This window comes from Bombus huntii, unplaced genomic scaffold (genome assembly GCF_024542735.1).
Source record: "Bombus huntii isolate Logan2020A unplaced genomic scaffold, iyBomHunt1.1 ctg00000067.1, whole genome shotgun sequence".
Taxonomy (NCBI): Eukaryota; Metazoa; Arthropoda; class Insecta; order Hymenoptera; family Apidae; genus Bombus; species Bombus huntii.
The window spans coordinates 97,696-115,037 of record NW_026099326.1 but is presented as its reverse complement, the minus strand read 5'-3'; the positions used below and the strand labels follow the sequence as shown (position 1 = coordinate 115,037).

The following is a 17,342-nucleotide window of genomic DNA, read 5'->3' as shown; positions in this document are numbered from 1 at the left end:
ATATGCTAAAAAAATGGAAAATGATGATGATGAATCAATGACACGTAGAAAATAATAATCTATTGTATTGCTGTTATCTAATGGTGTTGTAGTTGACTGTATGGTGGATGTATCTAATGGTGCTGTAGTTGACTGTATGTTGTTCAATATTGCTATGAAGCTCTTCTGATTTATTGTCACTTATACGAAGGATGGAAGTATACGAAATTGATAAAATTATTAATAATATTTACGAAGAGAAAGTAAACTGTTGGATATATGACAAAATAATTCTATTTTAAATAAGAGACTGGTCAGCGTGGTTATTTAGTTTACAAAATCAAACGAATTTAATGAATGTAATGGTAAGGAAGTAACTATAAGTGGCTGTTAAACTATTTTTATGCTTGAAAAGTAATTCGCAAAGTAATGTAAAGCAGTACTACTGAGTTGTACATAACCTCTTTCAGAATTTGTTCTTAACCTCTTGCTTCATAGCTTCCTTAATTATACTCCTCAAACTTATTGACTACTTCGATGTTGTTACGAACAGAAACTGATAAAATATTAATCTTAAATATAGATTGAAATGAAAGCTTGTCACGTAAATATGTGTGTGTGTGTGTGTGTGTGTGTGTGTGTGTGTGTGTGTGTGTGTGTGTGTGTGTGTGTGTGTGTGTGTGTGTGTGTGTGTGTGTGTGTGTGTGTGTGTGTGTGTGTGTGTACTGCTTACTCAAACTATGGATCACATAACCTATACAAAAAAAAAAAAAAAAAAAAAAAAAAAAAAAAAAAAAAAAAAAATTATTGTACACTATAAAGCAAGAGGTTAAATCTTTAATCTGTTAAGAATTAAATTTTTTATTGTAACTGCGAAAATTATAAAAGTACCAAGCGAAGCAAGTACGGAATATAGGGATATAGGAAGCGATGGGGAACAGCAAGTAACTCCAACATCGAAATACTACAACGATTCCAATCGAAAACGCTAAGAGCCTTAATAGACGCACCTTGGTATGTTACCAACGAAACCATCCATCACGACCTCAAGATACCTACAGTCAAAGAGGAAATAGCAAAATATAGCGACAGATATAGCAAAAGAGTCAAGAAACACCGAAACCCCCTAATCACTGGACTACTCGATACGACGGACCAGATTCGCAGGCTGAAGAGGCACTACCCGCTAGACCTAAACGTTAGATTCATTTAATTATCCAAATTAAGCTAATGCACTTACTTATAATACTTATAAATTATACCTATCTATAATAAGTATTAACTTATTGTAAATAAACAGCCATGTCACTGCGCCACGCCAGAAAAATTACTGAAAATTCTCAACGCGAGAATTGATTGTAATTCCAACAAATAAATAAAAAAAAAAAAAAAGCTGTTGCTGTCCCCAAGCGCCAAAATACGTTCTGACTACTATTTTATGTATCTCACAGAAGTATGTCTTCATTCATCATCTCCCATGCCATCCACCAACGTGTTCTTAACATGTTATCTCCTAGTAAAATATTGATATTGAGTCAGATATCCAACTGAATAATCTTTTCGGTGTCTACTATAAGACATTTAAAACCAAGGCTCGTACACACGTGTGCTTATACGTCAGATGTAATACTTAACACGAAACCTGCTTATATTAATATTAAATTTATGCATAGTAGGATGTTCGACCTTTGTAAAAATGAAATTATAATACATACAGTTTCACCGTGGAAAAGTGAATCTTTCTAGCATGTCCACGCAAATGCAGCGGAGGGGAGGACTGTGCATGCACCAAACAACTTTACGTTCGTAATTTTTCACACAAATGTACAACTGTAGGGAAATAATTATCTCTGATTTTTCGGATGTTAGGAATCGACAATATCGCATAACGGAATGCTGTGTTCTACGTATTCTATTTTTGTTACGAAAGTGGTACAAACGAAGTCCACGTAAGAATAGTACAACAAAATCGGTTGAGGTTAGGTTATCGTGCAGATATCGCGGCTTTTGCATTGGAAATCACGCAACTGCCAGTCTCGTCGTTCCTTGTAAACGAAAGAAAGGTATTGTAATCGGTCGGAATTAACATAAAACTCGTCGCATGCGACCATATGGCCTGAATGTTGAATAAACGAGAGTAGAGCGCGAGCTATGTGATTCTAACCGTTTAGGCGGAAACTAATGATTGTAACCAGAGCCGAGATATATGCCAATATTACTTTGCTCGACAAAGCGTATAAGATGAGGAGAGAATCGCGATAAGGTAGAACAAGAGACAGATATTCTCTACGTAAAGCAAGTCTGTCAACTAGATTGAAATCCTATAGCTATAACTACAGTGAATCCATATTCTGGCGAATTGTCTTTTCACAAATGAAGCTTCTGAAGAACGGAATTGATACAATAACTACTGTTCATTCATAACTACTGTTGTAAGAATCTATATATTTGTCTATCTATATCTATATATATCGATCTATATATATTTGTCAGAATGTCATTTTATCAAAAAACCCATCCTCTGTAATCATAGTTTAACGAAGCATAATTAATAGAAGAGGTAGAGCGTTAAGTGGAGATGATTTAATCACAGTTAAGTAGATAAATCTCTATATTAGTCTCTTTAATTAAAATGTCCTACGTTTTATTTGCGTCATTTTTTTTCTTCATCCAATTTAAAATGTTTAAATAACAATAGCCTATACAATATAATTTTATGTAAAAAAATTGATTATACCATGTTTATTACAGATATTTAACATTTTTGTGTACATACAAAATTTAGATTATACCTCGCTTGAGAACAAAAATTCTATTTGTTTTCCTAACATGTACTAATAATTATTGATCAAACTAGAAAAAGCTGGAGGAGATTACTTAGGAAGATTACTTAGCATCTTATATTCCTGGCAAGAGAAAATGAAAAATTCGTTTCTTCTCTTTGCTTCCCTGTTCCTTCTTTCCTCCTTTTTCCCTTTTTACATCGCGTTGTTTTACATCGCAATTTACATTTATTTGTAAAGTTTGAATCTTCTCGATATTGAAGATGTTGAAGCTGCAAGTATGTATTTCATTTTAATCCATTCGAGACCGAGATTTAATTGTAAGACGATACCTAGGTGTCGGTACGATCTGAATGTTTAGTTAGAATGATTCTGTGTTTTACTCTCTCCAGGGTATCCTTTTCATACTTTGATTTTAAATCGATGACAATCTTAAATAGTATGCCTCATATTTTTAAAATATAAAATTATATACTATGTTATTCTATAATGTATTATGTACAGTCATATATATATATAATAATTCTATATTGAAAAAAATATGAAATTAACATGATATATACATTACTACATAAGTTATATATAAAATATGTATACTATACCCTTGCCTACTGACTGATATGAATTTCTTTCGGTCTCGAATGCGTTAAAAGAGAGCGCAAAGAAGGCGAAATTACTTATTGTAATTAGTAAAACGACCTGAGAGGCAGACAGATACAAGAAAGAAGGAATATTATATTAGCGGCATTATCATGTTTTTGCTCTCTTTAAGTCTTTCATCGAGACAGACAATCTACAGGTATTAATCGACCAATTTCTCCAAGCTGATAACTTCGAATTGATGTTTATATATAAGAAGTGTTATGTGTTAATCTGTCTAAATGTTTAAAAGGTGTTATAAATTAAATGTTGTTAAACGATACGTAATTGCCTTTTGATCGTAAATTTTACTATCAAGGGGTCTTTTATGTATGCGTAATCATTGTGAATTATAACAATTTATGTGATCGATATTAAAGGTGTTTAAAAGCATGTAGTTTTTTTCTATATTACTATTCTCCTATATTATTATCCTATATTATTATAGCATTCCTATATTATTATAATATCCAATTACATGTTGATACACAAGATATACAGATTATTATTTATAACGTTTTGGTTTTCTTAATTGAGTCATTCATTTAGTACAAATGATAAGAAATTAGTAATAATTCACAAAAAAAGGATATCGTAGTAGAAATATTATAAAAAAACATTTTCTGTTTTAGTGTAGAGTTACTCCTTCTTACAGACAGTGTCGTACAAATCTGTACGTCTCTGAGAAAATGTAGGTATCTGAGCCCTTACTTCCTCAACAACTTTTAGATCTGATAGAAAAAAGAAACATACGAAGTAATAAGTAATGCTTACTAATAAATTCAACAAATACAGAGGAAGATGGCTAAATCGATAAATTAACGAGACTAAAAATTAATTACATCATGGATCTCTCGCTTTTAATTTTAAGCTGTAAATTACCGATATCGGTGACTGCCATATTCTCTTGAGTTTCCAAATCGTAAAGAATCTTTCCCCAGGGATTGGTCAACTGTGTATGTCCCCATGCGACGTAACTTGCTTAAGGAACACGAGCCGGTGATATGCAGGCAACGTATAATTGATTATCATTCGCTCTGAAACGCTGAAGTAATGACCAGTGCAGTGGTCCAGTGGTCATATTGAATGCCGCTGGATATATCAGCATTTGGCAACCTAACCCAGAGAAGCAGGAAATATGAAGCCACCGAATACCAATTAACTTCGTAGTTGCACGGTTCACATTCCATCATTTCTGAATATGCGAGGACAGTCCTCTTATTGTGCTTTTAATTCTTTTATTTGTTTCATTTTCAGCAAATATACTGGTTTTTTAAATTAAGCTTCTTTTTATACAGAGTTACAGATTATATTAATTTTATATAGAATATATTTAAGAAAGATATTTAATTTTTTGCTAGTTAAGTATTGATCGATTAAGTTACTGTACCTTTGTTCCGATAAATGCGTGCCATTTCCTCGAATCTAATATCATAGCAAATGCCAATACCTATTTTGCAGCCCTTCACATCGAACGTCGTTAGGGAGTTACCAGGACTGAGTGAATCACTCTCTCGAAAAGTAATCTTATTAGGAATGTCGATGTCGAATAGATGTACCTAATAACATAAAAATGTGGTCGCTAATTCTATTGCTGCAACTTTTGTAATTTAATATCAAAGTTACCAACTCCTAAACTTTAATTATTTTTTATTTAATAACTGACAGCGTTTTTATCACTTTCTTTTATTAAAAAATCTTATCATTTAATAATGTTTAAAAAGGAGAAAAAATAAGTATAATAATATTTTAAGTATGTGAAAAATTTATACAACAACAAACACATTACAACAAAAATGGGCGTTTCCCGTATCATAACGTATTTTATAAACCGTAAATTATAGAATTGGTTATAGTATACGTATGTACATATGTATATTCCTAAATTATTCCTAGATAGAGTCACTTTCTTCACCCCAATATTTTCAAATTCAAAGCCATAAAGGAATATATTACTTACCTTTCGGTGTTTTGCTATCAAAGTTCCATCGGGACCCCAAATAGTACAGGTATTGTACAATTTAGCGCCCTCTATTTCAGGCATCGTACCACCAACTACATAGATGTTGTTTTCTTTAGCTGCGTTCGATGAAGCAACGCTCGTTTCACCATCAGGAATACTCTCGGCGTATTTTGGAAAGTACTCTGCATTGCAATATTTCAATTAATGAAGAATAACTGTCTTTTGTTCCAACCATAAATTAAATTGAAATGTTTGTCAGTTTTTTATTTTTTAAATTATTAAAATAACTAAGTTTTATATTTCGACTTAATTAAATATGCAATTACTTAGCTAATAGTATATATAATAAATTGTTTCTACAGGTTCAAAATGAAAAATGAATATTTAGAAATATTTAATTACGACAATGCTATTTGTGTTAGCATCAGTGGCTTGTTACTCAACGACTTTGCTAGTACTTTTTGAAACATAAAGTTAGTTTTCAATTAACACTTATACTAGAGGCGGAATTATAAATGCAAAATAATTGATAATACTAATTTATAAGTACCTAATTATTAGTATCTTAAAAAATATATTTATACAAAAATCACGATAATCATGAAAATGGGGAAATCCTATATTCTCGAATCAATTCACAATTTATTTTGTATATTAATTAGATTCCGCGCTCATCAGTACGTACTCACTGGCGACATCGAGAAAATGTATCGGCAATTCCTCGTACGACCAGAGGATCGGAAATATCAAAGGATATTATGGCGCAGCGCGAGTGGAGAAACAGAAACATATGAGCTTAACACCGTAATACTCTTATCATAGAAATAGAAGCAGTCCTCAATTCCCGCCCGCTAACTCCTATCTCCACCGATCCAAATGATCTCCTAGCCCTCACTCCCGGACATTTCCTCATTGGCGATTCATTAATGTGCTTACGTGATCGAGATTTCAGAGACATTCCATCGAACCGACTCTCCAAATGGCAGCATATCCAACAGCTTAAACAACATTTTTGGAACCGCTGGCATAAGGAGTATTTGAACGAGCTAACCAACCGCAATAAATGGAGCAAGGGTGGACACAGCATCCAAAAGGGCACAATCGTCATCCTCAGAGAGGACAACGTTCCCTCCATGCATTGGCCTCTGGGCCGAGTTATCAAGGTTCAACCAGGCGCCGATGGTGTCATCCGGACAGCTACAGTTCAGACGGCAAAGAGCATTTTGGATCGGGGCGTCAAAAGGCTTGTCCCACTGTCAATTCAACCCGATCTCGAGAAACCCGAACAACTAGCCACCGAGACGAAATAAGATGGGAACTTCAACCACACCTCGCTAGTTTGATCGGTACCCTCTCAACGGGGGGAGAATGTTACGCCATGCGGCTTACAATAGGTCATATTCTTAACTATCGATCGCGGCACTATAATGTCGCAGACGGATCGTCGCGTCTGCCCGGCAAACAAACATTGTAGTGGCAAGCGCATGGTTCATTAAGCAGGGCGACTTCCAGAAACGTCGACTCGTGGCCCGTATTTTACCTCGCAGTAAAAGAATGTGGCGTGATCCGAACGTAGTGGGGGTCGCCTTCCAGAAAAAAGGAAAAAAATCGAAAGGCGTTCAGAACTTTTCGAGAAGTCGAACCGTCAACACATGTGGTATGTCGCGCATTACTTATCAACCAAAACGCAGTTACATTTTTTTTGTTCCATTTATATCTTTCTAGTTAATAAGTTGTTGAAATAAACATTAATTTATTTGTGTTAATTCTGTGGAATTTCGTTGAACTACCCTTATTATCATAATCGAAATAAGGGGATCGATCAGTTCGTGGCGTCGATTATTTAATCGTAACGGGAACTTACAACTCTCGTTGACGTGCTATCTCGCGATCGCGTCTCTCCGCGAACGGTCGAAACAAAATGATTCACTAAAAACTGTCCTGAATTCCTAAGAATTTATTTACCGCAAAACTGACAAAGTGTTTATTTAAAACATGAGGTTGAAGGTAGTCCTTTTCTTTCATTTCATTCATTTTCATTTTCTTTCTTAAGTATGGCTAACACAATATCTAATCAATTAAAATTTTATATTTTCACGTGAAAAGTTTCTTTAGATAATTATTATCAACATGATGACTAACTCTTACGGATTAATACGTGTCTGTAGGGCAATCCGGTGGACTTGATCGGCCTTTTACTTCGAAAGTTGAGTAATCGGTGTCGCTTTCTTACGCATCTTTGAACTGTATAAATGTTTTAAAATTGTTTGATCCAGAATGTACCACACCGGACAATCAAGAAGGCAGGTGCCTTGACTACAGAAAATGTAAACCTCTGCAAGAAATATGGCAGATACAGTACCGTACAGCCACCGATTTTTATAGACGATCAGTGTGCAGATACCAGGGCAATGTTACGATCGTTTGCTGTCCGAACGATCCAAACAAAGAGAAGAGAGAAATTTTAATAAAAACTGTGTATAAGTATAAGGCTTTGCGACCACCATACTGTGGTTTTAGCAACGTCTCTCATACCAGGGTGGTCGATGGTAAACCAGCTGAACTTGGTACGTTTTATGTCTTTCTTTCCGATTAATAATAAGCCATTTACTGCAAAGAATGAACTTTAAAGGCATTAAACAGCACATCAATGTACATTTCAATTAGACTAAATAATAATGCTATGATTTTATCGGTAGTAACTTTACTTATTAACTTGAATTATTTCTTTCTTTTACTTCATGTTAGGAAGAGTATCTTTTTGCTTGAAATAAAAAATTGATATAGGAGTAATAATATGGATAGAGATCAAAAACTGTTAGGGCAGAAATTACACGTTTGAACTTTATAGTTCAGTATAGTTCAAATAGAAATTATATAGAATTATTTAATAATTTGTATTCCACTGGAATAAAAATTTAATTTCTGTCTTTATCAAATCTCTATTTCAGAGTATTTGTACGTATGTACTTATCGTCTGCTGTATGATCGAATATCGAATAGGTAATAATCGTTGTTACCCGTTATGTGAGAAAAAATTATGTATATTCACAACTATGACTATTGCATTTTAGGCGCTTGGCCATGGATCGCTGCATTAGGTTTTCGTAATCCCCGAAACCCAGACAAACCACTATGGAAGTGCGGAGGTTCCCTGATATCGGCTAGGCATGTTTTGACCGCAGCACATTGTGCACATATGGATGGAATAGAAAACATACACAATCATAATATTGCCATTCTTAGATTGGTGGAGGAGGTGCCATTTTCGAGTAAGTCCTCAAATATATATATATATATATGCTATTGAGTATTACTGAAGTATCATATCCTGAAATTTCTTACTGTACACATATATTGTGTCATAAAGCGTGTATAATTCTTTCTCATACTTTTGGTCATTCGTTTCCTGCATTTTCATTTATTTTTTTATTTTTCAGGGTACGTATATCCCATTTGTACGAAAGAGCCCCTACGAAAGAGCAACTTCGTCGGCTATAACCCCCTTGTTGCTGGATGGGGAGCATTAAGATATAGTAAGTGATATCAATTTTATAATAAAATTAAATAGTTCCAGTCTTAAATATCTTTCTTATTTTCTTCGTAGGACGACCACGACGTAATGCATTAATGGAAGTACAAATGCCAGTGATTAAGAACGCCGAATGCAAAATAGCTTATTCCAAATTTCCTAATGCACCTGATATCACTGATGGTATAATATGCGCCGAACATGCTCAGGGTGGAGAGGATTCTTGTACGGTAATTAAGTTACAGAGTTACTACAAACTATACGGTATCTGAAGACACGTCGATTCGAATTAACATCAAATCGACGTCTTAAACATTAAAAATAATAGATAAACACAATTTAATAGTTTTGCCCACTTCTCACACCTCGTTATGGTATTTAATCTAATTTCCTTCTAATCTTAGTTTTGCTCAAAATACATATAACATGTACGTTATAAATTGGAGTATTTCAATACACAAATCAATAGAAGATTATTACTGTATATAAGTATAATTTCAATACAATTCGATCGATATATTTCAGTATCTTTGATTAAAAATTTAACGATCCTTTCAGGCTGACCGCGGCGGACCACTGCTGATACAACATGAATTAACCTCGTATTTAATAGGTATTGTGTCTTATGCTTATAAGTGCGGCACAGCTGGGTATCCCAGCGTTTACACTAGGGTCACATCGTACCTTGACTTCATTCTCCAAGCGATGCAATAATATGATATTACTGTTCCATAAATATCATTGTGTAAAAAACGTAAAGTTGGATTTTCTTATTGTGGAGATAAGAAACAGCTCAAATTTACATTGTTTTGTACGTTACAAATTATAGGCTTAAAATGTACGAAATGTAACTTTGAAACGACACTAATTTTTTACGCACGATAAACCTCCACGACTTAGGTATGTAAAGATGATAAACGTGTATTAATTCTATTAATTTGGTAATAATAAACCAACTTTCTGAGAAGTTCTGTAAATTTCGTTTCTGTTGTATCAAGAGAATAATGGAATATTCCACTTAGATCGTATACTTCTTGTACGTACGTACAAAATTTTCCGGCTAATCTAAAACACTTCATAAGATAGAGAGCTTCTGGAAATTCGGACACAGAGAGTGCATAAAATACAAGATAAGTCTCGTGTCTTTCAAAATTATTTTTTATTCGCTAAAAACGTCCTGTGTACTCATGCAATCACATGCAACCTCGAAACTTCACTTATTTTTTATCACTTTCCAATTCAATACACAGTTTCTGCATTTTTGACTATATGTAAGAGAAATTTCCATTCAGCCAAAGGTGTACTTACAGATTATAGATTCCTATACGACTCTCAGTAAAAATTTATCCGCACTCCAGATAGTTAAAACTTCTGTCGACCGTATTGATCCATCTGCACTCTTCGTATGACGTCAATATCTGTTCAGTGCTGTTGCGCAGGTTTCTTTGTGTTACGTCAATTCGTTTGTGACCGTTGCGCGAGTAATGGCGCTTTGCAATGGTGATTTGCAGGAAAACAGTGCAGGATGCTGTGATTCGTTTCTTGTGGTCGGAGGTTATGTTTGATGCCTATATTTATCAAAGATTTAATGCACATTATGGAGAAAGTGTTTTGTCACGAAGTGTGTTTGAATGGGCACAAAAGTTCAAAGAAGATCGCACGAGTGTTATGAAAAAACAGCTGGACGCCCGTCCACATCCACGATGACAACATTGAACGTGCTCATGAACTTATGCTCTATGGAATAGACGAGTGACACTGGATAATGTGGCAAATCATTTGCAAATCAGCCACGGCTCTGCTTATGCAATAGTGCACGACAGATTTGGATTTTAAAAAGTTTGTGCGAGATGGATGCCGAAAAAGCTGATGAAAAGGTGAAGACGACGATGCATTCGTGGTTCGCAGCTCAGCCCAAAACATTTTTTAATGAGAAAATACAAAGGTCCTTCGGCAAATGGACAAAGTGTATACAGAAATCGAGTGATTATGTCAAAAAATGATGTATGTCTTTTTTGACAATTGCTTAAAATAAATTCTACACCGACAGAGCGGGTAACTTTTTACTCACCCTCGTAAGACACTTAAATTTCCAATCTATTATGATGAATAAAAGAGCTTATACTATTAAATCTAATTGTATTTTGTTGCATGAGAGTACACGTGTATGTGATGTACATTACCTTTATATCCCCTTGAACGCTTCAATATTGCGCATATATACTATATTTTGTACAGCTTCTATAAAATTTCGTATGTTTGTTTAGGCTGTTAATCTAGAGGCTGGAGTACAAAGAAGTGGCACAATGATGTGGGCTGATGACATTTATAATTATCAAGGAATCACCCCTACATTCGCTCAGGTATATATCGTTGACTATAACGTATTTAACATATATGATTGTTAGAATATTAATAATTAATTTTTAATTCTATCAGAATTTTAATGAAACTGTCCCTTGGGAAGGAAGAACTGATACCTTGATATCACGGTTTGTACATCCTATATATACGACAAATTTTAGAACATTATATAACGAAGAACCAGATCGTCGTGGCCATGTGATGTGAATAAAAGGACTTGAATTTGATGATATTTTTATAATGTTAGATAACATAACTAAGTATCTTCACAGTAAGATAGGATGACATGGTTTACATGATCTTAATGTTGTTCACTCGAGTGATGATATTATAAGGAAAAGCGTAATATCACAGGTAGGATGATTCATAATTTAGAACTACTAACTCATGTATGTATTAAAAATTAAAGAAATATATTAAATTTTATAGGATATTTATGTTTAGTAACCAGTAATTCAGAGATTGGTATTCATGGTTACTATAACGAGGCTGTAGAAACGCACCCTTTCTTCTTTGCAAATGGTCCTGTATTTATGTCTAAGCCGAAACTGGAACCTCTGAATAATTTAGATTTATTCTTGTTATTTTCTAAAATACTTATCTACAGTATACCATAAGGAATGATACCGTATCGCACCTAATCAAGTGCCTTAAGAAACATCAACAGGATATCACAGTAAGTAATCCCTTATCGACAGATATGTAAGTAAAAGTTATGTGTCATTGTTATACACAATTATGTGTTAGTGTTATACACAGTTATTTATCATTTTCTATTAATTCAGTTGTAGCCACTACAATATCTATGACACTGGTAGTAATTATAAGAACAATAATGATGTTCTATAAGAGGAAATGATGATTAGGAACAAAAACTTACAGGTAAGTCAAAGTATATGTTATTTGCCATTTGAAAAGAAAGTTACTAACTTGGAATTTTTTGATAAATAATAATTGTGCAAAATATATTGGATTTCAAATTTGTCAAAAATTGATATTTAAGAAGCATTGTAATAATATAACATTAATATTTTGATTTTTCAGAAGATATCATGCGGTGGATGGATAATATGCAAAAAATATTAAGCAGTATATGAATTTTCGTATTGCGTAGAGATAACAAAATGAATTTTAAAAAATGTCGACACGGTAATAAGAAATAGCATCATGACAAAGAATATATAAAGACAGTTTCATTTTTTATAAATAAAAATTTGTTGTTCCAGATTTTGAAATACAGTGAAACGTTTAATTAGTATCTTAATATCTTTAAATAATTATTATTTTAGAATCAATTGTAATTGTATCATACGTACTTTTGAATTCGTGCAAGAACATATGTAATTTTGAAGTAGTTATTATTAGGAAACTGTTAGACGCGAACAGTATGCGAAAAGTTAGTATGCAGTGTAATAATTATCAATCAAAACACAAGAATTAAATTCTTGAGGAAAAAATTTCCGGAATTTCTTATTTACATGATTATAAAGAAATCCATAATAAAAAGGAGCTGCTTTCTAATACTTCTCTTCCTTGTAATGCCTACGTTAACAATAACGAGGTTCGACTTTTTGTTTTTAGAGGGATACTGGAAAATTTGAAAGTACAGTACCATTGGGAAGAAAATCACGATATTGAAAACGATATTTGCAAGTAAATTTCCAAAAAATCTGTTTTCAAATTTTCGCTTTCTATTTCACATTAAAAGAAAGGGAGGGCTGCCTTCTTTTTCTGCAAGACAAAACAAACATTCTTAATCTCGTATCAATGAATGATGTCAATAAGTTATTTTTCTTTTCAGATTGAACAATATTCCAGATTTATTCATAATTTCATACTACGCGAAGAATAGACTTTCATAGGTATATAAAGGAAATATTAAGTATAGGAAAACTCTTTTTCGTTGTAGGTGACATATGCTTCACGGTTGAACACATGTATTTTTGAACACATATAAATGAAAAAGTACTCTTATGGAGAAAAAGAATTGATACCTTCGATTGACATTAGATAATGTATATAAACTTATGAACAATCACTATCAGTTTGTATTTTAGGTGCACACGCAGATTTGTTGGAGTTTTTATAAAATGTACTTCCTGTACGAACGTTTTATTCTTCCAAATTTTACGATACTATGTCTCATATAATAACTATATGGATTAAACGTAATATAAATGATCCGAAAATAGACTCGAACGACATTAATTGTCTTTCTATTTATACCAATATGGAAAATACAAGTAAAGCTGGAGCAATAGTATGCAAGAATGGACTATTTATTATTTTAAACCAAATCATAGCATATTCAGAATGCACAGTATTATCATGAAATGTAAATGAATCAGTTGTAAACGAACGATTTTACTGTAAAATCATTGCCTCCTTTTTTTCATCTGAAATATAGCAGCAATGAGTACATTCTTTTAATATATAATAAAACAAGATATCTTTATAAAGTTACATATGTCATCACTGGTAACTGTTATCTCGTATGACACCAAATATACCGTTAGTATGGAATGATATTTTTATGAAGATATACTTTAATGATAGATTTTATGAATGAAACGTTATATAAGAAAAATTATCTCTTGTTATTCTATGAAGTGTAGTAGCTAATGAAGATTAATTTTACGAAGTATTAGAGCAAAAGAGAATTAAAAAATTAAAAAGATCTAAATAAGATTGTTCGTGTGGCTTAATTATCTCAATTCTGGTACACCACTTGTTACATTCTAACTAATTAGCGCTAAACAATAACTTGCAAATATTAAAGATATTAACACTTAAAGGTTTTCAGGAAATTTTATAATATTTGATTATTGTATATCTAGTCATTGATTGATAAAATTTCTTGTATAAGCATAGATCGAGGTTGACGTCATACGCAGATTGCATATCATTGACAGGTATCGTTTTAATTTATTTTATGGCTAGAATCGTTTGAATATTATACGAATAATTATTTCCATTCGAACGATTAATAAATCACGTACCTATAAAAGATATATTACGAAAAAGACGTGACGAAACAAAAAAATATTGGAAATTCCGTTGTCATTAGATCAATTATTTTTGCAATGATTTTTATTTCCATGTAATTACATATGAAATGGCTAATTCATTAACATCTCCTCGAATCGAATATAATTCGTTACACTTCACAACGATTCAAATAATGGACGGGAAATATATAATAACTTTCCTGTCCTTGCGTTAAAACAGTACTGTACAAATCAAATGATACAACCTAACCCCAACCTAACCCCAAAAAACCCAATTACATCCACATTGCATGACAGCACACTTGCAATGGATTTTTGTGATTTCAATGTCACAGACAATGACACAACTAATCAGAACACGTTCGAGGCTATAGACATTGAAATTACCGCGTGTTTAATACGTTTAAAGCATAAATCTAAATTTCACGCGATTATTTCTTTGTACATTGTGAAACTCTTAAATTATCTTAATCGAATAAATAATCCTAATGTAATAAAACATCTTGAAATAGACCTAGATATCTGAAACAGAAACTCGAAGGATAAGAAATCCTAAAAGGTACTAATCCTAAAATAACAAACTCCTAAATAATAAACAAGTGATAAAACCTGTTATAAATAATAAACCTTACCTGGAATAATCAAATCCTAACTAATCGAAAATAAAATAAGGCAAGCAATTCTTAATCTTTCAAGTAATTTTTCCGAAAACACAGAAAGATAGAGAAATTAAAAAGACGCAGCACAAATTGCAGCACAATGAAAGTTTCGGAGCGATGAATACGATCGTATTAAACTAAATAATTTTCAAAAGTGAAATTACACTGAAACGTATATCGATGATATTTGTCATTTCTACGATCTGTTTCGCTTGATCGTGCTTCTTTTCTGATGTAAATTCAATTTATAATACGAACTAAGTTTCCTTTATTATTATTAGTCCTGCGTCTTTTTAATTCGTCACTTCTTTTATTTCAGAACAATGACGGGCTCCAAGATGCTGTTCGGATGTTTGGCGTTAATTGCTTTTCTGCATCCATTAGTTCACGTTTGTACTTCGAGTAGTACAGCTCAAGGTTTGTACTTCGAGTTGTCTTTTTCCATGCACTTCAAATTCCAATACGATCTGGTCACGTGGCCTTCGTACAATTTCGAAATTTTACCTGTTTGGTAATCGTCAATGAAAAAAGAAGTTATGCGTGACCTCAACACATTGAAACAATTTTTATGATTTTTTATTTGCCGGTTGGTCAGCAAGTTAATGGAAAAATTTCACTTAACTATTCGCGTTAATCTCTTCGGTTTAACTTTTGGGAAATGCTTCGTTAGCTTCGGGAATATTCCAACGATTCGTTTTACGTACAAAATAAGCATGATAAATATTACATCACGGTAATGTAATATCGGAATATATTAAAGGTGTAATTTTGTTCGATTAATTATAATTTATTAATAATGGATTGAAAATACAGATATTAGTTAGACAGAGAAACGATGTTTGATTAACAGGAAAACTAAATGCAACGCTCGTATTTACAACAAATAACTTGACAACTATTTGGTAACTCTCTCTCTCTCTCTCTCTCTCTCTCACTAGCAACTCTAACACTCGACAACACTCGCAACTCAATTCTAACGACTCTATGCTTCGACGTCTCGATCAACTCTGATTCTCGCAACACGCACACTTTTCGATTCGCTTTGGATAGCGAAACCGTCCTTCTTCTAACGTTGTCTATTGTTTCCCTCATACCTATGTAAGAACTACCAACTACGTGCCTTTAGTCACGTAGGCACTCTTAAATGTAAACGAACCACAGAAACACGACGTACACGGTTTTTCTATTTTCAGCCGATCTCCAATCAAAGCTATTCTACGATATTACAATCGGCCTTTCCTGACAATCACATCTGCCCTCAGATGTGCTCATCATCGCCGCTCGCACTTACATCACTATCGTCAGCATTCCACCATTTCATGTGATCGGCTGCCGTGGAAGTTGTACGTGGCCCTTCGTGCTCCCCCTCTCGCTGCACTATGCATCGGTCATTTCGCAGGACTTTTATCACCCGATACGGTCCAAGAAACTTCGGATGCAGCTTTAGCCCGGGACCCCTCTGCATCCTCTCGATTGCCACTAGATCTCCCGTCCTGTATGCTGTCGCCTTCTTGCGTCTCCTGTTATACGCCCGCTTGTTTCGGATTTGGATCTCCTCAATCCGTCTCTTTGCGTCCGCACGCAGCTGATCTCGTTCCTCTTGGAACACCGCGGCCTGTTCGTCCTCGATGCTACTGCTCCTCTTTCGCTCTTCCTCTATCTTCCTCTCCGTTGTTTGTTTACCCATTTCACTCTTGTCAGGGGCTTTGATCGTCGTGGCAGCATCGTGACATTTTCGTAGGCTCGGTTCGTACATGGAAGACGTTAACAACTTACCATCTACCGAGACTATGATCTCTTCTTTTTCGAAGGTCTTCACGTTCATCGTGTCCTCGACAATCCCATCGTCGTCCTCGTCATCCACATCCTCTGTATATCGATATTATTGGAGGGATTCCGCACGTGCGACTTCCCTTGTCTTTTCGTTCGCCTTGCATTCACTCTCTTCGAGTCTATCCGAAAACTTGAAACAACCCTCACATCCGCAACGCTATCCTTCTCAGTAAATTCGCAAATATCATCAACAACATCCTGTTGCTGTTGTTTAGCCAGATTCTTCCTCCTCGTGATGTTCGCTAAGTCCTCCTGCTGGCCGCAAGAATCCGACGAGGACACCATCTCGTGGTCCACTTTACCAATCACCACGTGTCTTGCCACTATTCTCCGTTCCTCCGACACTTGCTGCACAGCTGCCCGATACTTCTTCAAAACTTCTGCTAACTCTTCTTTATTTTCTTCCAATTGCGACAGTAGCTCAGTTCGTTCGCGACTAGCTACATTAACACGATCTTCTGCTTCGGAACGTTGCCGCAGTACTTCCTGCAACGAAGCCTGCGTCTCATTCGGTTCTTGCTCCAGTGCCTGTTTCGCTTTAACTGCAACTGCTCTAGCGCATTCTGCATCTTCTAACTGGTT

The 17,342-nt window shown here is 34.2% G+C and overlaps 1 protein-coding gene and 3 long non-coding RNA genes across 6 annotated transcripts; 3 read left to right on the top strand and 1 right to left on the bottom strand.

The window, feature by feature from the left end:
* Positions 1-2,706: 2,706 nt before the first annotated feature.
* LOC126876228 (uncharacterized) lies at positions 2,707-10,718 on the bottom strand. The gene is made up of 5 exons (XR_007694016.1): positions 10,205-10,718; positions 5,362-5,546; positions 4,792-4,960; positions 4,284-4,517; positions 2,707-4,132 (listed from the first exon to the last, which is right to left on the bottom strand). It is a non-coding gene; the product is annotated as an uncharacterized LOC126876228 (long non-coding RNA).
* On the top strand, positions 8,228-10,264 carry LOC126876201 (venom serine protease Bi-VSP-like). Of its 2 annotated transcripts, XM_050639069.1 has the most exons (5): positions 8,228-8,367; positions 8,439-8,636; positions 8,805-8,900; positions 8,972-9,126; positions 9,455-10,264. In XM_050639069.1, the coding sequence occupies exons 1-5, from the start codon at positions 8,349-8,351 to the stop codon at positions 9,608-9,610; spliced, it is 624 nt and encodes a 207-aa protein (XP_050495026.1). In that variant the 5' UTR covers positions 8,228-8,348; the 3' UTR covers positions 9,611-10,264. The 2 variants fall into 2 exon arrangements, with proteins under 2 accessions (XP_050495026.1, XP_050495025.1); XM_050639068.1 differs by lacking the exon at positions 8,228-8,367 and having other exon boundaries at positions 8,401-8,636.
* On the top strand, positions 10,714-11,929 carry LOC126876243 (uncharacterized). 2 transcript variants are annotated; one of them, XR_007694032.1, is made up of 4 exons: positions 10,714-10,951; positions 11,164-11,259; positions 11,336-11,614; positions 11,690-11,929. It is a non-coding gene; the product is annotated as an uncharacterized LOC126876243 (long non-coding RNA). The 2 variants fall into 2 exon arrangements; XR_007694031.1 differs by having other exon boundaries at positions 10,714-11,259.
* An 83-nt stretch (positions 11,930-12,012) lies between these two features.
* Positions 12,013-13,948, top strand: LOC126876249 (uncharacterized). Its single transcript, XR_007694041.1, has 2 exons — positions 12,013-12,142; positions 12,305-13,948. It is a non-coding gene; the product is annotated as an uncharacterized LOC126876249 (long non-coding RNA).
* Positions 13,949-17,342: the final 3,394 nt, after the last annotated feature.

Coding starts and splice junctions, on each gene's coding strand:
- LOC126876201 (XM_050639068.1), top strand. CDS start 8,405: ATGTATATTCACAACTATGACTATTGCATTTTAGGCGCTTGGCCATGG. Junction 8,637..8,804: donor GGAGGAGGTGCCATTTTCGA/GTAAGTCCTCAA, acceptor TTTATTTTTCAG/GGTACGTATATCCCATTTGT. Junction 8,901..8,971: donor ATGGGGAGCATTAAGATATA/GTAAGTGATATC, acceptor TTTTCTTCGTAG/GACGACCACGACGTAATGCA.